The sequence below is a fragment of the Taudactylus pleione genome, unplaced genomic scaffold (assembly GCF_031769625.1).
Source record: "Taudactylus pleione unplaced genomic scaffold, aTauple2 ptg000043l, whole genome shotgun sequence".
NCBI classification, from domain to species: domain Eukaryota; kingdom Metazoa; phylum Chordata; class Amphibia; order Anura; family Myobatrachidae; genus Taudactylus; species Taudactylus pleione.
The window spans coordinates 9,342,375-9,366,587 of record NW_028284445.1 but is presented as its reverse complement, the minus strand read 5'-3'; the positions used below and the strand labels follow the sequence as shown (position 1 = coordinate 9,366,587).

Here is a 24,213-nt window from a genome sequence, read left to right as displayed (position 1 = left end):
TGTATGATCTTCTGGTTCATGGATTACATGCAAACTAATTAAACGTCCCTTTTCACAGAAATGTGCCAACCTATTGTGCTGCTTACCGAAGTGCAAATGAAAGCATGAAATGTGTCCCGTTACAAATATAGGATGAGACGCAATCTCTGCGAGATGTGTGCTAATGAGCAGCGTGTTTGTAGAGTGAAACCGGCTGTGCTCCCTTCTGCGCTGCAAGGACCGGCCCTGGAAGTGGGCCGCCTTTATCCCTTTATCTCATTGTAATCATTTCGCCCTGCAGAATAAAATCTAATTTTTACACTGCTCTGTGTACTTAGACACACCAGTGCGCATACGCCATATTTAGCGAGGAGTAGCCTCACTATGCCTTGAATGGTCATTTGCAGTCTTTGGGAGTGATTCATTTGTTTTACCGCGCCCGATCGCCTGTTACTTTCAGACGGGGCGATATTCTTGTTGTTTCGGTGCCGGACACCCATTCCTTTTTCGCGCTGGTCATGCCCAAATAGACCGGGTTTAGCCATGCAAAGCTAGCTGGCCTACATTAGAAGCGATTTTGCATTGATCAAATCCCTACATGGTCTCTATACTGTACCTCTCCCCCCAGTACAAATAAAATAATAGAAAAAAGTTAATTGCAGTGTATTAGTCAACTGTCTAAAAATTTGATATATTTAATCTGTGTAGTGCAAACTGTTGCTGTGTTTGTGACTTTCCCTTCACATTTTACTTATTTTTGCTTAGTTAAAATATATCTTTTGGTATAACATAATATACAAAATCAAATAAAAAACAAAACAAAAACTAACTGTTAAAAAAAAAAAAAGAAGCTTTAAATAGAATGGTAAAATGCTAAATGTCCCTGCCTAACTTCCTTCCACGCCCATCAGTACTGCACCCATCCATCTCCAGTGATATAGATGATTTTTGTTTGGGTGTCACAGGCTCAGTGACAATAGTGACATTTATACATTTCATGTAGGGTATATGTTACCATTACACCACAAAAATTCTATATATTTTTGCATCCTATCCCCTTGCAAAGTTCCAATTTACTACAAAAAAAAGTAATTCTCCTCTAAACTAGTACACCGAAAGAAATGGAGAAAACGCCAGTAATCCAGTGGCTAACCATGATATCCAATCTCTTTTACAGTTCTGTGTATTAAACCTTACTACCATACTTGCTTACACTCCCGAAACCTGCAGAAGGCTCCTGATTTTTTTCTGGTAACCCGCCGCACACCCGTTAGAGTAGGCACTATTCCCACATCCCGCCCACTTCCTAGTGCAGTGGGCAGCATGGTGAGAATTTTCCAGAGGATTGGTTGTCTGTGAGTAGGAGGTGGGTCCTAATGACGCAATTCTATGAGAATTGCGTCATTTGGCACTACCTCTATTTAAAAATGTGGGATTCGTAGTATTTTACCACAAGGGGTGGAGCTTAATGATGCTGGTCGTCTGGCCCCGCCCCCATCACCGCCCACCAACATCTCCTCTCTGGGCTTCTCCTGGAGAGGAAAATATGAAAGTGTGTAAGTATGCATATTACCACTGATATGCAACTACATGTAAAATCATGTCACATTTCTTAACCGACTTTCATGTCAGAAAAAAAAAATATATTGTTTGTTAAAACTCTTGTAACTTAATTTGTTGATTCCGCTCTGTGGGCCTGATTCGGATTCCGGAACAGAGAGAGAGCAAGTAGTAACTGTGTACCTGGACAAACCATGTTACACTGCAATCTACCGGCTCCCGCATAGTGCCAAGCGGGAGGAGTGGGTGGTGGCAGGCACGGGGACAGGGCCGGCTCTAGGGGTGTTCGACCAGTGCGGTCGCACAGGGGCGCCACCCGTAGAGGGGCGGCACCCCTCCCCAGCATCCCGATTTCAGCTGTTCCACCTGCGGGCCACTCCGTCAAATCGGGAGGTTGGGACCCCCACCTGAATGGAGCGCGGCAACCATTCACTGACAGGAGAGGGCTGGGGGAAGCCCAGCCAGTGACGGAGTGCTGGGCTTTATCCCCAGCCTGACTTTATTTGGAGGCATGCCATTCGGGCACGCCTCCAAATAACGTCACATAGGGGGGCCTGGCCTATGGTAATTAGGCCACACACCCAAATTCAGGCGCGCACGGCTTCGCCGCGCGCAATGTTGGGGCGCCTTCTCGAGGGCCGGTACAGGGTGCTCCGAACCCTGGAGCCGGCCCTGGGGGCATTGCATAAGGGGCACTACTACAGGGGGCATTGCATAAGGAGCACTACTACAGGGGGCATTGCATAAGGAGCACTACTACAGGGGGCATTGCATAAGGAGCACTACTACAGGGGGCATTGCATAAGGAGCACTACTACAGGGGGCATTGCATAAGGAGCACTACTACAGGGGGCATTGCATAAGGAGCACTACTACAGGGGGCATTGCATAAGGAGCACTACTACAGGGGGCATTGCATAAGGAGCACTACTACAGGGGGCATTGCATAAGGAGCACTACTACAGGGGGCATTGCATAAGGAGCACTACTACAGGAGGCATTGCATAAGGAGCACTACTACAGGAGGCATTGCATAAGGAGCACTACTCCTGGGGGCATTGCATAAGGAGCACTACTCCTGGGGGCATTGCATAAGGGGCAGTACTACAGGGGGCATTGCATAAGGGGCACTACTACAGGAGGCATTGCATAAGGAGCACTACTACAGGAGGCATTGCATAAGGAGCACTACTACAGGGGGCATTGCATAAGGGGCACTACTACAGGGGGCATTGCACAAGGGGCACTACTACAGGGGGCATTGCATAAGGAGCACTACTACAGGGGGCATTGCATAAGGAGCACTACTACAGGGGGCATTGCATAAGGAGCACTACTACAGGGGGCATTGCATAAGGAGCACTACTACAGGAGGCATTGCATAAGGGGCACTACTACAGGGGGCATTGCATAAGGAGCACTACTACAGGAGGCATTGCATAAGGGGCACTACTACAGGGGGCATTGCATAAGGGGCACTACTACAGGGGGCATTGCATAAGGGGCACTACTACAGGGGGCATTGCATAAGGAGCACTACTACAGGAGGCATTGCATAAGGGGCACTACTACAGGGGGCATTGCATAAGGAGCACTACTACAGGGGGCATTGCATAAGGAGCACTACTACAGGAGGCATTGCATAAGGGGCACTACTACAGGGGGCATTGCATAAGGAGCACTACTATTGGAATTGTTGAGTCAGGCAGGCAGCACTCTTCTATCTCCATCTCTTTCCTATGAGTTGGGCTGCACGTTTCCATTATACAGGTCTGAAGTGCTGACATAGATGTAGTGGGCACATAAGCCGCACTTACGATAGACCCTATTTTGCGTATTTTAATACCTGATGGGACTACAATCTAAAATGACCGATATGCTAAATCTGCGTAGTTTATCTGCTGTTTCTGGTCACATTGCAGAATTGCCCATATTTTTCCCCTAATTAAATTGACTCCCAGATAACACAGCATGGTGGGTACATGTTAATGTGGAGACTTTCCAGGAAAAATGCGTGGGAGAAGTGGGTAGGTATTATCTTCTTTTTTTTTTTTTGTACAAAACTTTTATCACAACTCCATGAAGGCATATGAGCTCCTCTCCAGGTGACAGGGGTTCTTCAAGCTTTTATAAGGGAGAAAGCACAACAGTCTGAGCTGATGCCGGAGCAGCACATCTGACACCAATTGTGTAAAGTCCCAGTTGGGCACTGGCAAATAAACGTTAATGTTTGCACTGTAACATAACATTGATTCATTAAAGGGAAATATATCTTGCATGTACTGTACTAAACACTCCTGGTATGTGTGATGTTCCTTTCTCCAAATTTCAGAGGTACTTGTCTATGGAGAACTGAACCTTTAGTAACAATTTCTCTACTTACTGTCTGTACTTTCTGCCTTTAAACAGCATTAGCCAGGTGTCATCTGCCTGTCACATTTAATAGTATATTACAGAAGGGTTATTAGTTTTTCATTTTAGCACAAGCAAATTGACAGCATGCATACTGGTTGTGAAATGTTAGACTAATTTCTGAGCAGCCATTTAACATGTACATTACCTAATGTGTTTTATTTCAAGTGTCTGACGGCAACCCAATTTTACTGTATCTGCTCAAGGCTTATGTACAGAGCCTGGCGGATGACTCACTTGTAGCATCGAGTCTAGCCTTTCTGACCCCCTTCCCACTATATCTTCCTGTAATGGAACAACTCAAATTATCTGCAAAGCTGACACTTGTTCCAATTCCTTTTTACAGAGAGATTTTTTTTTTTTGTAATACAGAATTAGTAATCTCATGCCCAGGTACTGTTGCCAGTAAGTTTGATTTACTTTTGTTAACCTAGCAAAAGGTTTACCATTTCCCCATTTCCCAGATTTCCCTTCATTGCTAATTATCAGTCGCCTCCAGCAGAGGCAGCATTATGCAGAATTTGAGAAAGACGTTAACGCTTCAATTAGCCCCTAACCGTTTCCTATGCCTAGTTCCGTCATGACAGCGTTACCTCACGTATACACTGCGAGGGTGAGAAGAGGCAAAAGGATCAAAATCGATTCCTCTTTGCAGTCCAGACCCTATTCCCATAGGAAGAGGGTACGTTTTCGGATCTTGATAAATAGATAATTACAGCGTCCCCATACACTGTATCTGACGGAGTTGTACATCGTGTTTTAAATGAACGCAGGAGATATTGATATTTATGAAGCTATCAATGCAGGAGATAAGTCTGATCCTTACAAATACGTAATCATGCAGAGACTTGTTTTGTGCATGAATAAATGGGCCTGACACTTTGATAAATAGGCCCCTTAGTTTCTTCCTCTTTTTAGTTCCATCCAACTGCTTAAATTGTCTGTTCATTATGTTCACAATTTATGATTATAGCCGCAAGTGCTTTACTCTTATTTATCACATCTATCATCTTGTTCAGGCTCTCAAGAACAGGAATTTGCCTTTTACTGTTCCTTGCATTGGAGTCTGGACAATTTATTATATGAAAGTCACAAGTACCAGTGTATTTTTCATAGACTACGTCAGGTTCCAGTTATGTTTCTCAGGTGGCTGTCCACCATCAGATGACTAATGCCCTTTTCAGCCACAGGAAAAGGACCAAGTAATTTGCCCAGTCAACTCAGGTCCTTTTCTGTGTGAAAGGGTCAACCCGCGTCTAAATTCCCGGGACTTCGACCCTAGTTGCGAAAAGGGTTGACCCTTTCACACAGAAGAAGGACCTGGGTTGCCCTGGCAAATTACCGGGTCCTAATGCTTGACCTGGCAATTTTATCCTCTGTCTGAAAGGAGGTAATAGCCTGGGACCGGGAACCGACCCGTGCTCCAAAAGCCAGGTTAAAGCCGGATCGAAGCTCCAGCTTTTGTGTGAAAGTGGTATTAGCTCTTTCAAATCATTTTATAGAGTCTTGATAAGATTGAGGTCTGGGCTCTGGGCCACTTCTAAACCAATTTAATGTTGTCTTTGTTGTATACTATGAACAATTGACCTGTTTGGAATAATCTCTCTTGTATTCCTTGCAGACTACAGCAAGGTTAGCTTAGATCTTCCTCCATCCCTTTCGCACTGTTTGAACATGTTTTCCAGTCCCTGAAGCCGAGAAGCCTTCCCATTGGATGATGCTTCTTCATGGGTAGTCTTCTTGAGTACTGTACATTGTTAAGCTTGCCCTCCAAAATATAGGGCTGATTCAGAGATGGACGGAGTAGCCACAGCGGCTGTGCTACAATATGCAAAAGCCATAGGAGGCGTCTTAAGTAATAAGTCGCCCACTGCCAGCTTCTCTGATCCGATGCTATGTTAAGAAATGCAGCCATCTGATTTACTGCGTGACCTTCAGTTATCCGAGGAACCCTCAGGTTACTCAGGATGTTCGGTGAAATCACGCTGCCAGGGCCAGTGATGCTGCGTTACAGATGCTCTGTGTTGTCACCCCCAAATGCCAGCAGCAATGTCATTCATGCTGCGGCTTTTGGGGCACTGCGAGAGACAACCCAGCCCCAGATCTGACATGCCCAGTGCAGGTTCTGCGGATGTACAGCTTTAAAAACTTCAGAGATCTGCGTAAACATTGGGTTTATATACATTTCTGAATTAGGGCCATAATGCCTAAAGTTGAAGCCAGAAAGTTAAATCATGGTATCATCAGGCCAAATGGTTTTTCTCCACCTTGTATGTTGTGCTCCCATGGTATTCTTTTTTGCCATCATCCCATGGAGCGTTTCCCCCATCTTTGTCATGCTGCCGGTCTCTTACTCACTTGGGGGAGATGAGTTAAACCTTCAAGAGAGAAAAGCCGATTGGTTGCTATGGGCAACTTCTCTACTTTCTATCTGTGATTTTTTTTTTTAGACTGGGCTAGATGAGTGATAGCTACAAGCTGATTGGTTGCTATGGACAATTTCCCCACTTTCTTTCTCTTGAAGGTTAGATACATCTTCGTTAAGAAGAGATACCCACCCCATGCAACCCACTGGTTGGAGGTTGAGGTTTGTCCAGGACACAAGGGAAAAAAAACTGCTGCTAAGCATTAAATAGCTTCAAGTATAAATATGGGAAAAGATGAGAGGAAGATGGAGGAGAGATGTCATTAAGAGAGAGAGAAATGTCATGAAGAGGGAGAAATAAATGTCAGGAAGAGGGGGAGAGAGAGATTACAGAAGAGGGTGGGAGAAAAATGACAGAAACAGGGAGAGAGTGAGCTTCCCTTGTCCTTTACAATCCACTTTAAAATCCTCACACTCTCCTATAGAGCCCTCACCCAATCTTCTCCCCTTCTCACTTCTACCAATGACCGGTGCTTCCCCAACTGATTACCTCCTCTCGCTCCCAACTCCCGTGCAGCTCCCCATTACTGGAGCTCAGGCCCCCTCCAATTAGACTCTCCACTTCTCTCCAAACTTTCAAATGAGCTCTGATCCTAACTGACCGCTCCATGTTCCTCCCTCAATGTCTCTCCCCTCTGTATCACCTCTGTCTCCCTCCTCTACAGACTGTAAGCTGTCACGAGCAGGGCCCTCTTCCCTCTTGTGCTTTTCCCCTGCAGACATTTGCACCAATCCTTTGCATATTAAACAATGTCTATATAGCTGGTATCCCTTGCTCTGCAATCGTTTGTCCTGTAAGTCTTTTGCATTTTTTTTCCTCCTGTTTTGTTTGTACTGTTTATGCTTGCATACTTTGTAAGGAGCTGCAGAACCCTTGTGGCACCATATAAATAAAGGATAATGACATAGGGAGAGAGACCGAGGGCAGGAAGGGAGGGAGAGAGACACATGGCAGGAAGAGGGAGAGGGAGAGAAGGCAGATACAGTAAAAGGGGGAGAGAGAGATGGTAGGAAGAGGAGGGGAGAGCTGCGAAGAAGAGTGAGAGAGATGGAGTGAAACAGATGAGGGAGGGATATGGGAGGAAGAGGGGGAGATAGATGGAAAAGCAGGGGAAGAGAGATGGTAAACCCCTGCAATGCCAGGAGCAATAGCTAGTAACCTGGCAAATGGCTGGCCCAAAATACTTGTGTTGGTATATTTTGTAGCACTACCTTCTATTTTCAAAAATAAATATCACTTTTTTCTGTCCATAATATATATATATATATATATATATATATACCCATTGATTTTGTGATGCAATTGAAATGTACTTTAAAAAATAAGTTTTCATACCATTTTGTAAGAACAATTGTTTATTAATATTGTTGAGCGCGATGGTCCCGAGAATCGTCAACAAGACACAATAGAATAGCCATAGAAAGGGCACTTGTTCCATCTACAGCTTTTGTTTTCCATTAATTCATACTATGATGTAATGATGGCTCTATTGTGTTCACCAGTCTTGCAAGTGTAACTAGTGTTACTGTTAACTGACAATTATATTAACCCATGAATAAGGGTATTTGCTAGATTTCCAGGGCCTCTTGACAGACACTGCTTGGCGTAAGTATGAAATACACAAGAAAGGTTACACAAACGCGGCTGGCACTTTAGTCGGGAAATGCCTATTCTCGTGACTAAACACCCTGCTTTAGACGCGAGAACCGGCAGTTAGACTAGAATTGGACTAGAATTGAATAGCTACAATTGAATAGCTGGGGGACCAACATCCCAGCGCTATTAACATCCCAATCAACTGAATCGCCCCTATGCAGTCACCATGGGGACACCACGATGTCGACAGTTATGATACCAACATCATTGAACTGTTGGCATGGAACACGACATCTGAAATGTTGACATTCTGCCCAGTGCCATCATTATTGTGCGGATGGGGAGGGTTAGGCTGAGGGAGCGGATGGTTAGGGTTAGGCTTATCCTGCTGTAGAGAGTTAGTTAGGCAGCGGGGGAATAGTTAGAGAGAGTGGTAGTGTACTCACTGCAGTGGACTCCGTCAGAACTCCGCGTTAGCTGACTGACCACAAGACTGCACCACTGGGAGTCTGGGACTGTTTTGTCAATATTGTAATCGTGTGTGATATGTATTACCCCGACAGCGGCTGCCCGACAAAGGAGGAAATCCTGATCGTCCTATTTACTAACCTAACCTAACCACCCTAACCCTCCTTAGGGGTGCCTAACCCTAACCTCCCCCCATGTGCCTAACCCTAACCCCCCCCTCTAAGTGCCTAAACCTAACCCCCCATTCCCCGCTGCCTAAACCTAAGTCCCCCGGGGGGTGCCTAACCCTCCCTCCCCCTAGCCTAACCCTAACCTCCCGGGGGGTGCCTAACCCTAAGTCCCCCCCTGGGAGCCCTAAACCTAACCCTCCAACCGCCCCCCCCCCCCCTTCTCGGCTGTCCACTGGAGCGCCCGGCATCCGCTGGAACGGGATGCCGGGCACCGGTCTCCCGACGTAGGGCAACTGGCAGGTATCTAGATTTAGACGCCTGTCATTTGTCCCTAGTCGGGATCAAGCAGTCTGGAAGCCGGCGGTCGGCATTTAGACCGTCAGCTTCCAGACTACATCCCTTGTAATCATGTTGAGATTTTATTAGTATCGACATAGTCAGTGTTGACGCTGCGCGTCGACATTACAACCATATCGAAATTCCTATGTCGATATTATGAATATTGATATGATGAATATCGACTAAGCAAACCCAACCACTAATACTGCTCTCTTTGACCTGTCAAGTGTAGTTCTAGGTTATATTTTGACCACCAAAAAAATGTAGAGCACCTGTGAAACTGTCGCATGCAAACTTTCATATTTGGGGTTTCTTTAATTTTATAAAATAGTAATTGGTAATAAATTGCAATACACAGTAAAAGTTACTGCTTACAACAGTTTTGTTGTAAAGCTTCTATGAAATCCATCATTGCAGATTGAGGCTTTCTTTTTTTTTTTTGGTTGCACAGATTGGCAGAAATTGTTCGATGATAAAAAGTAATTTTTTTTTATGTTCTCACAGGAAGTTCTCGTCTAAAGGTAAATATAGAAAAATTCATAGGGGTGTATTTGTCTAGTGCATGATCGTATCTGAATGGTGGTAATAGACTTGGATATTGAGTTTTTACAAAAGATGCTTAGTCATCCAAGAACCTGATAGCAAAACATGATGCCAAATTGCAGGACGTCAAAGTCATTTTTAAAATAGCAGGGTGCCAGCTTTTAAATATCAGAGCCTGCCTCTATTCTTCGCTTATGCAAATAATCTGTGGTCCACACAAACCGATTTATACAAATCAACTTTAATTCTGTTCTTCCTAGAATTAGTATATAACATGATGTGTGGAATGTCTGGGTTATTGCGTGCTAGGACACAACATATATTGCAAATTAATTCCTACTGATGAGGATTGTGTTAATCAGGGGGTCTACAAAAGTGAACTATACCTTTTATAACAAAACCAAGGTATTCATTTTCCAGGTCAATGATCAAATCGGCAGTAATCGCATTATAAGTTTGTGCTTTCTTTCATCTAATGTGCTATATGTTGAGCACATGCAAAGAGCAGCTTTTTGTAACGGTGCCTACACACATAGCGATGTAACGGTGCCTACACACATAGCGATGTGCTAACGATCCGACCTGAGGCACGATTTCCCCAGAACTCTCCCCAGGCAGCTCCCCGGCAGTCGTGGTCACGATTTGGAGCAAAATATGTCCAATCTGACTTAAGATCTATTGTGCATCCAGTGCATTGTGTCCCAGATTGGCAAAGCTGCCCTACAGCACGGCAGATCTGAAGATGCGATGTGCAACCAGTGGGGACGCGCATTGGCATCGTGATCGTGAGTAGAAACTCACGATTTGGGCATATTTTACACGATTTGTCGTCACGATTCGTCGAAATCGGGCAAATCGTTTAAAAAATCGCCATGTGTGTAGGCACCTTTACACCATGATCGGCAATCTGAACAGTAATAATAAGTTTAAACAATACATTTAATCAAAGGGACCCCAATCTGTAATTACATATTGGAAGACAATGTGATATAACCAAAGCTGATAGTAAAGCAGGAAGGAGCCAAGGGTCACAGGTGAAGGCTTAGTGAGCCTCATTCCTTTAATACTGTGTGGTTCTTTCACCAAGCTAGAAAGAAGCAATGTAGACATGTAACTATATTATTTTGTGGCGAGCATGAAGTGAGGGCCAGCTGAAATTGTCAGCTCACAAGTAGATAGGTTAGATCAGTTTAAATATATGCTTCTTTTCTTCCAGAAGGGTCATAAAAAAATTAATCCTTAACATATCATCCTATCAGCAATTTAGAGATATGAATTGATACTTCAACAAATTCTTCTGCTGGGATTCCTGACGGATATTCTGTCTGAATGAAAATATTACACTGTATGTATGTATTGGTTTTGGGCCACATGGAAATGGTACGATTTCCTAAACATAATTATAAGCCTCCTGGTTTGCTCTTTACAAAGGAAACTATTTAGTTATTAAAATAAAACAATAGACTTTAAGACAGGAGCCCTGAGCTCCCTGTGTTATGTTCAAGTCATAACAGAGTCTGGCTGGGAAATGTCCATTAGGTGATGTCATCCAAACAAATAGGATATTTCGCCCACTCTGAGAGAAACTTAATTTTTACCACACAGCCACCGAAATGAAAACAGAGCGAGCACTAGAAACACCACTAATTGCCTAAATAGCTGTGTTTTATGCAAGAGACTTTCATTATTTGTGTTGTTATGTAATAAAAGCATCAGCGCTGTAATAGTACTAGTTTTACAGACAATCATTGCTAACCGTTTCGGATTACCTCAGGATATATTTCTAAGACTCAAATAAAGCAATATTACAGCCAGGCTCGTGTGGAAAAATACAAAATGTACCTAGATTTGGAAATTAGTCAAATTGTTTGTTTCATATGCAGAAACATGCAGATGACCGTCTACTATGGTGGTTTATTAGACAAGAAGACTGATGTTTTCCCACAGAAGGCAATAGAATACATCTCATGCATAAGTGTCCATGGGAGTTGGCTTAATAGGTGAGAAGGTGTCATTATAATTTCCCCAAAGTCTGTGTGTTTGTGTTAATGAAATAACTATACCATTAAAAAACACACATTCTAACATTCTATATAGCTTGGTTTTTATTTCTTAGTGGAAGGATGAGGGGGTGCCAGCGGACGTGCACGCAGAGGAGGCGGACTGCCAGGGGACATGATCTCAGGGGAAGGCAGTTGTTGGGATAGAAGATTGGGAGAGATGTACTAAGCCTTGTAAAGTGATAAAGTTATAACCAATCCGCTCCTAATCCTGGGTACACACTGACAAATACATTGGACGATAAATTGATCGGCCAATATATCTGCTGCCCGTTGGCCAGTGTGTACCCGCGATATGTCTGTGAACGTCGGCGTTCACGACATATCACACTGGCTGTGCTGCACAGCCGATGGACAGATATGTCTGCAGACATCTATCCATCAGCAAGTGTGTGCGGGCGGTCTGCAGACCACCCGTACACACAGCGGCCACCGGGACCCGAGGGCACAAGCAGATGATGGCCGTTCAGTGTGTATGAACGACCATCATCTGCAGATATATCTGCAGATATACAGTGCATCCGGAATGTATTCACATCGCTTCAGTTTTTCCACATTTTGTTATGTTACAGCCTTATTCCAACATGGAATAAATTCATTTTTGTCCTCAAAATTCTACACACAATACCCCATAATGACAACGTGTAAAATGTTTTTTTGCGATTTTTGCAAAAGAAATAAACTAAGAAATCACATGTACATAAGTATTCACAACCTTTGATCAATACTTTGTAAGCAATTACAGCCTCAAGTCTTTTTGAATATGATGCCACAAGCTTGGCACACCTATCTTTAGGCAGTTTCGCCCATTCTTCTTTGCAGCACCTCTCAAGCGCCATCAGGTTGGATGGGAAGCGTCGGTGCACAGCCATTTTCAAATCTCTCCAGAGATGTTCAATCGGATTCAAGTCTGGGCTCTGGCTGGGCCACTCAAGGACATTCACAGAGTTGTCCTGAAGCCACTCCTTTGATATCTTGGCTGTGTGCTTAGGGTCGTTTTCCTGCTGAAAGATGAACAGTCTGAGGTCAAAAGCGCTTTGGAGCAGGTTTTCATCCAGGATATCTCTGTACATTGCTGCATTCATCTTTCCCTCTATCCTGACTAGTCTTCCAGTTCCTGCTGCTGAAAAACATCCCCATAGCATGATGCTGTCACCACCATGCTTCACTGTAGGGATGGTATTGGCCTTGTGATGAGCGGTGCCTGGTTTCCTCCAAACATAACGCCTGACATTCACGCCAAAGAGTTCAATCTTTGTCTCATCATGGTCTGAGAGTCCTTCAGGTGCATTTTGGCAAACTCCAGGTGGGCTCCCTTGTGCTTTTTACTAAGGAGTGGCTTCAGTATGGCCACTCTACCATTCAGGCCTGATTGGTGCAGAGATGGTTGTCCTTCTGGAAAGTTCTCTCTCCACAGAGGAATGCTCTAGCTCTGACAGAGTGACTATCGGGTTCTTTGTCACCTCCCTGACTAGGGTCCTTCTCCCCCGATTGCTCAGTTTAGACGGTCGGCCAACTCTAGGAAGAGTCCCGGTGGTTCCGAACTTCTTCCGTTTACGGATGATGGAGGCCACTGTGCTCATTGGGCCCTTCAAAGCAGCAGATATTTTTCTGTACCCTTCCCATATTTGTGCCTCGAGACAATCCTGTCTCGGAGGTCTACAGAAAATTCCTTGGACTTCATGCTTGGTTTGTGCTCTGATATGCACTGTCAAGTGTGGGACCTTATATAGACAGGTGTATGCCTTTCAAAATCATGTCCAATCAACTGAATTTACTGCAGGTGGACTCCAATTAAACTGTAGTAACATCTCAAGGATGATCAGTGGAAACAGGATGCACCTGAGCTCAATTTACTTATGTACATGTGATTTCTTAGTGGGTTTTTTTTCTAATTAAATTTGCAAAAATCTAAAAAAAAAACTTTTTACAAGTTGTCATTAGGGATTATTGTGTGTAGAATTTTGAGGACAAAAATGAATTTATTCCATTTTGGAATAAGGCTGTAACATAACAAAATGTGGAAAAAGTGAAGCGTTGTGAATACTTTCCGGATTCACTGTACCTGTCGTGTGTACCCACCTTAACTTTCATTTTTCAAACACTTAAGGTGGGTACACACTACACACATATATCTGCAGATGGTTGTTCGTACACACTGAACAACCATCATCTGTGCCTGCCCGCAGGTCCCGGCAACCAGGGGGCGTGTCTCACCCCCCTCCTCTGCCGACCGTCCGTACACACCTGCCGATGAACACATATGTCTGCAGACATATCTGTCCATTGGCTGTGCAGCACAGCCAATGTGATATGTTGGTGAACGCCGTCGTTCACCGTCATATCGCGGGTACACACGATCAACTGATCGGCCAATATATCGGTCAGTGTGTACCCAGCATCACACTCCAAGGCTTGGTACATCTCCCCCAGGGTCCTAGGTTAGGCGAGATGGCAAAACAAATCTCCAGCTACCATTGTAATTTTCCACCTTCTGTGTTATTTTCTCATTCAGTTCCTCCTCAGACTTTGTTTGGCTTATTTCTCTCTATTACCACCAGTCTCACTTCCTCTCCTTATGCTGGATCTGTACCTCTGTGAGGAGCAGGTCTGCTCAGGAACTCACCACGCAGGTTTAGGGGTCTATTTACTAAGCAGTGTTAGGAGATGTGAAGAGTGAAAAGTGATAAGGTGCCAGCCAATCAGCTCCCAACTGTCATTTTTCAAACACAGCCTGTGAGATGACAGTTGGGAGCTGATTGGCTGGCACCTTATCACTTTTCACTCTGTCTCCTAACACTGCTTAGTAAATAGACTCCTGTGTCTCCTTATAAATACAGCTGCGATGCTGGGGGAATTAGTGGGGTGAAGTTCCTGGGCTGTTTTACCAATCGCGCAGACTGAATCATATTCTATCTAACGTTGGTCTAGTACTTTCTATAAGATTATAGGATTTGATTGGTTGCTATGGGCAACGCTTCCACTTGTCCTCTTTAGAAGGCTGATAAATCTCCCCCGACGTATTAGATTTTGAAAAAAAAAAAATATCTGTTTTAACTGTGAGGGCCCGGGAGCCCTCGGTGGGGCAATTTATAAGGCTGCCTCTCCTTTCATACTACATACTGTGTATGTATGACCCCCAAGTGTCACCGTGGTTGGTCTGCAGAGAAGAAATATACCACCGCTAATATAAATGAATATTACTTTTAGGTATGACTAACGGCTTTATAAGCTTATAGAGATTTGGTGGAAACACATAGGGGGTATTTTTACTAAAGTGCTGGTTTTTAGAAGTAGAGATGTTGCCCATAACAACCAATTAGATTCTAGCTATTATCTTAGAAGGTGCTAGATGAATGTTAAGTAGAATCTGATTGGTTGCTATGGGCAACATCTCCACTTCTAAAAACCCGCACTATTTCCCTGTATTGCATATTACTGCCTGACAGCACTATATTTTTTGAGCCTTTCTAATAAACAGAGGAGCAGATGCAAAGCTGATAGGAAAGTGAGCATAAAATGACTCCAAAGAATGCACGGAAAATCAGCGTATGTCATGAGATCCATACACCTCTGCATCTACAGCATACGCGCCCGATTTACTACAACTCATCATCAATGTGTATTTGCATCTGCGACAGACTAGGTGCAAAAGACGCGACTCCTGACAGACATAGACTATACTTACGTTCTGGTCAGCATGAGACAGATTCGTGTGAATGAATTCCCTTTCTCATCCCTGTTACAACGATCCAGTCGCATGGTTTGACACATGCAAGTCCGCATAGCCATAAATGGATGCGCTTGTCTTATGAACATGCAAATTCACACTAAGGGATCTATTTACTAAGCAGTGTTAGGAGACAGTGAAAAGTGATAAGAAAGTGATAAGGTGCTAGCCAATCAGCTCCCAACTGTCATCTCACAGGCTGTGTTTGAAAAATGACAGTTGGGAGCTGATTGGCTGGCACCTTATCACTTTCTTATCACTTTTCACTGTCTCCTAACACTGCTTAGTAAATAGACCCCTAGGTACGCTACACAACCGGATCTACATTCAGCTCTGCATTAGCCCCATAATATATAGTGGATCTAAAATCTAACCTGCTTCAGGAATGAAAAACAAGACACAAATTATGATTTGGACACGTACAGGGCTGAGCTGATTACACATTCAGAGCAGAGAGGTCAAATAGTTTGAGAGACATGTCATGCACTGCTCTGGGTAATATATACTAAGTACTGTAAACACTGCAGATTACCTCAGGAACTACAAATCCTTTTACTGTAGGTGCAGTATACGCAGTGCCAGTTCAGCCACAGAACTATCATAAGACATCTGAGTACATTGGGCCTGATTCTGAGTTGTACGCTTTTAGCATCGTTGCTGCGTCTTTGGATGCAGCAATGATGCTAAAATATGCTAATGCGACAGGAGGCTTCTTGTGTAAACAGGCGCCCCTGCTGACTTCTGTGATCCGCTGCTGCATCCGAGGACGCAGTATCGGATCAGTCTGTGTGACCATCGGTTATCTGAGTAACCTTCGGGTTACTCAGGTTGGTCGGTATTTTCACGCAGCTGAAGCCAGTGAAGCCGTGCACAAGGATGCAGCTGCTTGCTTCAGCACACCCAGAAATAGGGGCTGACTCACCCGTTTTCTGCCTCACGCTGCCCTCGCTCTGTCCCTAAGCGTCCGGGCACTGCGAGTTGGCTCGCAGGAGAGCTGCACATGCGCGGTACAGATCCTGTGCATGTGTAGATCTCCAGACATTGGGTTCATACAACACTGAATCAGTCTCAGTGTATTATTGTGGGAAGGCAGCATAGACCTAAGCCTTGGCTAGCAGAACTTCAAGGGCCACAGGCTCTTCTTTATTAGGGGGTATATTTACTAAAAGAACGTACAGTTATGCAGCACAAACCCTGCATTTGAATATTCTTATCACATCGACGGCAGGAGAATTGGCTGTTTGCCACCATCAGGGGGTCAGTCGGTGCCTTCCAATTGGCAGTGGTCACAGGCATTGGATACCTGCCGCTATAATCGTTAGATGAGGTGAATTTTATATTTAGACACATGTATTGGTGGCCTTCTCCTTTAAGTGGATTTTGGAAGGTATAGTGATCTATAGATAAGGAGCTGTATAAGGAAATCTATCACACTTTTTGTGGAAATATAATAATGAATCCTGGAGATAATTGTGCGTCACCTACGTTGGGTACTTATTGGCTTGCTGTGTAAACGGAGTACTTACATGTTGGTTTTTGCAGCATGTCCTTTTTGACCATATAATCACTATTTAAACCAGTAAAATGACTTTTTTCCCCGGCAGATGTTCACTGTGTACTTTTCCTTTTGGGTGTGTGGTTTCTCACCAACTCTTGGCAAGATGTGAGTACTGAGCCTGCTTTGTTATTATGTGGAACTGCAGCCTCGGATGAAATCATCGGCCTCCATTCACACACACATACACCATTCAGGTCTGTTAGCAGTTTAGCTTAGTACTGCTTTTATTATATACAAGGAGCCCAGTGCTGAAATGTAATAGCACTCCACCTAGTCACCCGGTTAGTCTAGCTGCAGGAATACTAATAATCCTTTATGTGAAAATAATACAGGGCGTGAATTTGATCACATTGATCCTTTTACAAGGTCTTGGTTGTGGGGATAAACTGTGGTGAATAGTGCATTAGTGCCTTCAAGTGTACCCATTGCCAACACAGAGGAGAGACAGCCATTTTGTAGGCTGATCAAATCTTCCTTTATTTAATTAGTCATTCATATAGCTTACCTATATTCCGCAGCGCTTTCCATAAAATAATTATTCACATCAGACCTTGCACCAGAGGAGCTTACAATCTATGGGGTCTATTCACTAAGCCCTGGATGGAGATAAAGTGGACGGAGATAAAGCACCAGCCAATCAGCGCCTAACTGCCATGTCACACGCTGTGTTTGAAAGATGGGTTATGCTGGATACACACTGGCCGATATATTGGCCGATCAATTGATCGGCCAATATATCGTGCCCCCGTCGGCCAGTGCGTACAGACGATATGTCTGTGAACAACGTCGTTCACAGACATATCGCATTGGCTGTGCTGCACAGTCAATGAACAGATATGTCTGCAGACATAGCTGTCCATCTGCAAGTGTGTATGGGCGATCAGCCGATCACCCGTATACAGGAGTGCAGGGGGGGGGGGGGAGGGGAGCCGTGAGCGGGTACTACTTACCCGACTCCGGCACAGCTCCTCATCCACAGCAGCTCAGCTGGTCTGCACTGGGAGACTGTCCGAGGCTGCTAAAGCAGCAGCCCGAGCAGTCTCCTATGCCAAAGGGGGGCGCTGTGCGCCGGGCTGAGGGGCACACAGCGCCCCCCTCCCCAGCGCCGCAAATGTTTTTTTTTTTTTTAAGGGGGCGTGGCCACGCCTCCTGCGATTAGGCCCCGGCCGCCGGGACCGGTTGCAGCGTGCAGATGATGGTTGTTCAGTGTGTATGAACGACCATCATCTGCAGATATATCTGCAGATCACTCGATCTGCAGATTTACCTGTCAGGTGTGTACCCAACTTTAGGAACTGATTGGTTGGAACTTTATATCCATCTAAGGCTATTCAAATAATTTCCATGATTAGCCTGAGGTTGCATTTATCGCATCATCCTTTGTGTTAATTAGGGCTTCGGAGCTAGTAATTAGTTGCGTGTGCGCCGCAGCTGCATGGCGTCTGCTTCTTAGCACGGGAGAAGCAGCTTAACGCACCCAATTACATGCATTCTTGCACAAAATAGTGGTAGTCACCGGAATTAATTGATAATCTCCAGGAGGACTAAAATCCCAGATAAGAATTGAATTGAATCATAGAGAACATACAAACTACACGCAGTAGTAGTACTGTGGGTGGAGTCAAACCCAGGACCTCAGTACTGTGAGGCAGCAATCAAAACTACTGCCCCATCATGCTACAGAATGCAGTCAATCACTTCACTAGGTGCCTCATGATTTGGTCTTGTCCCAAGTGAATGTACAGGCTTTTACTCAGGGTATATGGCTAAAGTATGGCTGCACCTGTGTATAGGTAACAAGTAGTCTTTTTTTATTTTTTGTTAATATTTCTTATTTCAATTTTTTTTTTTTAATAACGTAACATTGTTGGCTTTTCCCCTAAGCCTTTGCTTTATGAATGACTAGAGTCTCAGTTGAATTTGTCTTCCCCTGCTCCTCTAGCTAGATTGTCACTATCAGTGGGGTAAACAATTCTGGTTGTTTACATTGGAAAAAAAACACATTGCAGATGATCTAATCATTGTCTACTGATATTATCAAGAACAATACAAAGATTTGTCTGACCAGTTTTTCACACTCACGGTTGTACAACAAACTGCATCTTAATTTCCACCGAGAAAGGGGTTTTTGTTTCCTGTGAGGACACTCCCTGTGAAACTCCCAGCCAAGGGCGGTAGTAATGACAGATTCACTAATGGGTTTACAAATGGATTGGATGTTGTCTTACAAATAATGAAACAGTCTCAATACTTAAAAAGGATGCGGTTAAAATACAGATGGAGGGGATTCCGGCGCCGGAATCCCGACCGCCGGCGACTTGAAGGTAAGTAGCGGGGGGAGGGGTAGGGTTAGGCACTAGGGGGAGGGTTACGCACTGGGGTGGTTAGAATGCGAAGAAGGGGGGGATAGGATTAGGCACTAACGGGGAGGTCAGGATTAGGCACCAGGGAGGGAGAGGTAGGGTAGGGAGAGGGGGAGGGTTAGGATTCCGACCGCCGGTATTCTAATCCTGTCGGGATGCTGGCGTCAGGATTCTGACCGCCGGGATCCCGAATGCCGACATCCCGTACCAATCCCCATAGGAATACTGTCCTTTCTAAAGGTGACTTTGGAGAAGTATTGCCCTTAGCCAACCAACCAATCAGAATCTAGCTATAATTTATGTAGTACATTCTATAAAATGATGGCTACAATCAGATTGGTTGCTATTGGCAACACCTCCACTTGTCCGTTTAGATTTCAAAAATCTTCCCCTTATTATGGGCAAATTAAACCATTGTCAGAGTTTGCTCCTCAAAATGAATCTGATTGACTTGTTTGATGGGGGTAAAGAAGGAATTTAAGATGCTGAATTGGCAGATTCTGGGCGAGGCTACGTTTTTCACTAGATGATCGCATCTAGGATTCATAAAAGGTGGAACTGATGGATTTGTTTTATATTCCAAACGTACTAACTGTATAATAGTGTGGAGCTAAATGTAAAATAACATTATTTTAAATAATTTCAAAATAAAACTGCACCCGAGCATTAGGGTTACTACTAATGTCTGATTGCAGCTTGTTTAACTGGAATATCATGTCTGCAGAAGGTTTAAACCAGAATAATTATCTCTGGTGAATGAGATTGATATCTAGGCCATGATTGTATATACACTTTTGTGTTGACTCTGGCAGGCTTATAAATGAAAGGGTAGAGCTGTCTTTATGTATTCGTAATTAGTATTAGTAATACAGCAGCGATCTGTCGTTCTGTTCTGAACAGTTGAACAAAACAGAGTTTAAGTCAGTGGTGATTCAAGAGAGTTAAGGGTCAGTGTACAGTCCACCTGCTCTCTCCAGTGCATGCGCCAAGTAGATTCGGGCACTGTGCATGAGCAGATCTCATGGTGGTGGATACAGCAGCCAGCTATTATTTATCTAGCACAGTCTATAAAATAACAGGAGCTGCTTGGTTGCTATGGGCAACTTCTCCACTTTATCTCTGTGGAAGGTTTGATGCGTCTCCTCTCTGATGAAGTTAGTGTTGTAGTGCTGTCTAGGCCAAGCTCAGTGTACCTTTCACCTCCGAAAAACTTCATATGAAATAGCTGATCAATATGTAGAAAGCGGTATAAACTCATCCAGACAGCTTTCTATACAAAGTGAGTGAGATCCCTTCCCCTGTGTCTCTGCAGCAGTCCCTCCTGTCCTGCCTCCTGCTCTCTCAAGTTGCACCAAAGGGGAGAGAGACTTGAGAGCAGGATCTTGCTTTGCATGAAAAATAATTAAAACAGGTTAAAATTATTGGAAAAGTAAACTGATCATTAAAAATGAAACCGATCTCTGGCTGCTTGATATTGTATGGGAATGAAATACCAGCAGCTGAAGCCCGAACGCTGAAGATCTCAACAGGCGTGGTACGTATACTATCCCCACCCCTCTACCCCTCTCCTCCTCCTAACCCTCCCTGTTTCGTGCCTAACACTAATTCTGCCCCCCCCCCACTTAGTGCCTAACCCTATCCCCCACTTACTGCACCCTAAACCTATACCTCCTGGGGGGGTGCCTAACCCTAATCTCCCCCCGGAAGTGCCTAAATTTACCCCCCCCCCCTTCCCCATCCCCGCGGAAACTGCATCGCCTCCGCCCGCAATCTGACTATATCCCATTTAATGCACTTTTGCTTGCTATGCAGCTTTTCTCCAGTTCTTAGAGACTTGACGACATCCTGGCCATGTTTTATGCGAATGGACCTTATTTAGTAGGTGTATACGCAAGTTACTAGGGACAGATATGAAGTTCAGTGCATCTCTGATAGCTGTATGCAGATGGACTTTGAACACAACAGCCGTGACAGCTGGTTGTCAGAGAAGCTGTCCCAGTTTCATTCCCACAATGTAATTGCCGATGTTGCGAAATGCGATGATATTGACTTGAATGTATTGTGAATTGATAACTATTATTGATGTATAACCCTTAATTTTGGGTTGTGTACTAGCTTAAGTTTATTACCAGCAAAGATAGGATATTTTGTTGAAGGCTTGTAGTTTACAGCTGTATCCTCATACACATAGCCTCAATACTCCATGCTGCGCTAGCCGTGCCAAGCGATGTAATGTCTTTTTCGCTCTAATATCCGTCTTAGTCGCAATCTGATGTGGAAGACCACTTTATGAAACTACACTGATTCATATGATATGCGACACTTGTATATCTGTGTGTGAATGAGTCTCAGGGGTCTATTTACTAAGCAGTGTTAGGAGACAGAGTGAAAAGTGATAAGGTGCCAACCAATCAGCTCCCAACTGTCATCTCACAGGCTGTGTTTGAAAAATGACAGTTGGGAGCTGATTGGCTGGTACCTTATTACTTATCACTTTTCACTCTGTCTCCTAACACTGCTTAGTAAATAGACCCCTAATCTTTATGCGAAGCACAACAGAACTTGGAGTGGGAAAAAGCTGTGGCTGCTGCATGGTAGCACGTCATATACAGAATCAGACTCACACAGATATACTAGTGTCGCATAGAAAAGTAATCAGTGCATTCTTGTGAAACTGCTTTGTCGCATTGCGGCTAAGGCACATTTTCAGACAAAATATATGCACGGCGCAAGCTGAGTAGCACGGACCGGCGTGCCGAGAACGGTTGCTGTTTGGCGCGACAGTAACCATAATGTATGAGGGCACGTCTGTACTGTGACTATTTTACAAATAGATGTTGACATTTTGTAGGCTAAGCAAGTATCGGCCTATAAATTCACTAGTAATAAAGGCACAGTGGCACATTGGTTAGTATTGTTGCTTCACAGTGCTGGGGTCATGGATTTGTTTTCATCTAGGACCTTATATGTGGTAGGTTTGTATGTGCTCCTCATTTTCATGTTTGCTTCATCTGGTTTCTTCCCTCACTCCACAGACATACTGGTTGGTTAATTGGCTTCTGATTGCATGAACCATAGTGTCTGATGGGGGAGATTTATCAAGCTTTCTAAAGAGGACTAATGAAGGTGTTGCCGATGGCAACCACTCAGATTGCAGCTATCATTTAATAGAATGTAGTATATAATGGTTGCTATGGGCAACACCTCCAAATGTCCTCTTTAGAAGGCTTGATAAATATTCTTAAAACAGTGCGTAAAGGTGTTAAAAAAGAAAGTTTATAAATAAGGTACAAGAGCTTAATTTCTATGAATATTGGTTTACCTTTGAAAGTTTCTGCCTCAGCTGTGTAGGTAAAATGAGAGACCTAAACATGAGCTAGTACCTAGCTTGTTACATTATTGAGAGAATCTTGCAGAGTATAGGAAGTCTCAGCAGCTACAGAACAGAGCAGATACATGATGTGCATTACTGTATGCTCTGAGTTTATCATGCATCTGCTGATCTTTTGTTACTTCTGTCATTTTACTGAATTCATATTTTCATTTTCCTGTTGGGTCGTCCTTGTTTACCGTAGGCTGCATGCCTTAGTGTAATGTTCTTGGAGAGAACTCAGAGTCTCTGATATCTGACAGCAGTGCACGTACCCTGGATAAATATAGACCCTGTGCAAGTTGTAGGTGTGATTACACAGTGAGGCTAAAAATGACCCCTTTCATACCACTGCTTAAACAGTGGGCGTTCTGTAACACATAACCACACAGAGCTTCATGGGGTTTTTTGTCCACCTGGAACATCCGTCTTTAAAAAAACAACCCGATGATAAGGCGATCGAACCTCTGATTATGCTGCAAGAACTTTTCTTAACTGCAGTCAGTACTCTGGAGTTATTATAACTACTGGACGTCTAACCTCTAGCTTATGGAGACCACTGTGATTTGTTGGGGCCGAACGAGCGTGGTAAACTTTATAAAGGGACTTGGTAGGTGAAAATCGTATCTTTTTTTGTTTTTAACTTTAAAAAAAAGTTGCTAATTTATTTTTGCTTTTCGCATATCTTTTATCTCACACTATACTATAATTACTATATAGTCTAAAAATTCAATCAGTATGTTTTAAATTGTACTTTATTTTTTATGCATAAGTGACTGCATACATTTCAATTGTACTTTGTCCTTTAAAGTGTGGAATATTGATTTTTTTTTTTTCGCAATGGTATGGAAGTAGTTATATCACAATACTGATTTATAGGAATGGATCCAGGTTAACTCCTATTCTATACAGTACAACCAATTTGGATGTATAACACTATAATCCAATGATTGTATTCCCGTCATTGCTTTATTAAACTCTGCTTCTTATTATACTGCTGTGTGGAAGAGGTACCCTAAAATGTTTATTAAATGATTTTAAACCTTGTGAGCGCTGACTGGGCTCTGGAGGTGTCATTGAGTGTTCTATTTTCTATGTGTAAATTATGATTTGAATACTTTGAATCAGGCCCATAGATTGCAATGCAGAGTTGGGAATAGAGTACGGTTGGGTACACACCTAAACGACCGGCAATTGTGCCAATGTTCAGGGTGATTTGCCCTCACCCTGGGCATCGCATGATTGCTGGTACACACTTAAAAGATTTAGGGGTCTATATACTAAGCCTTGGATGGAGATAAAGTGCCAGCCAATCAGCTCCTAAATACCATGTCACATATTGTGTTTGAAAAATGACATTTAGAAGCTGGTTGGCTGGCACCTTATCTCCATCACTGTTCCGTCCTTCATTAATATGTACAGCCTCACATGCGATATCACATGATATCGCATGCGACCGCGGGAGCATACACACTGCACAATGATTTGTCGTTCCGATTTGGCCTAATCATGCCGATATCGTTCAGGTGTGTACCCAGCCTAAGAAAGAGCAAGTAACTGTGCACCTTGGTAAAACCATGTTACACTGCAGGTGGGGCAGGATTAAAATGTGCAGAGAGATTTAGATTTGGGAGGGGGT

General features: G+C 43.8%; 1 protein-coding gene across 7 annotated transcripts in view; it reads left to right on the top strand.

The window, feature by feature from the left end:
* FRY (FRY microtubule binding protein) overlaps positions 1 to 24,213 on the top strand; it is a 345,271-nt gene that overhangs the window by 76,073 nt on the left and 244,985 nt on the right. Inside the window, exon 1 of one of the 7 annotated variants that reach the window (XM_088460244.1) lies at positions 23,092 to 23,184. The exons of the other annotated variants lie outside the window; for them this stretch is intronic. Coding sequence (XP_088316370.1) covers positions 23,124 to 23,184 — 61 coding nt within the window. The 5' untranslated portion in view covers positions 23,092 to 23,123. Of the gene's footprint in view, positions 1 to 23,091; positions 23,185 to 24,213 lie in introns of those variants that run through there. 7 annotated transcript variants of the gene reach the window in all.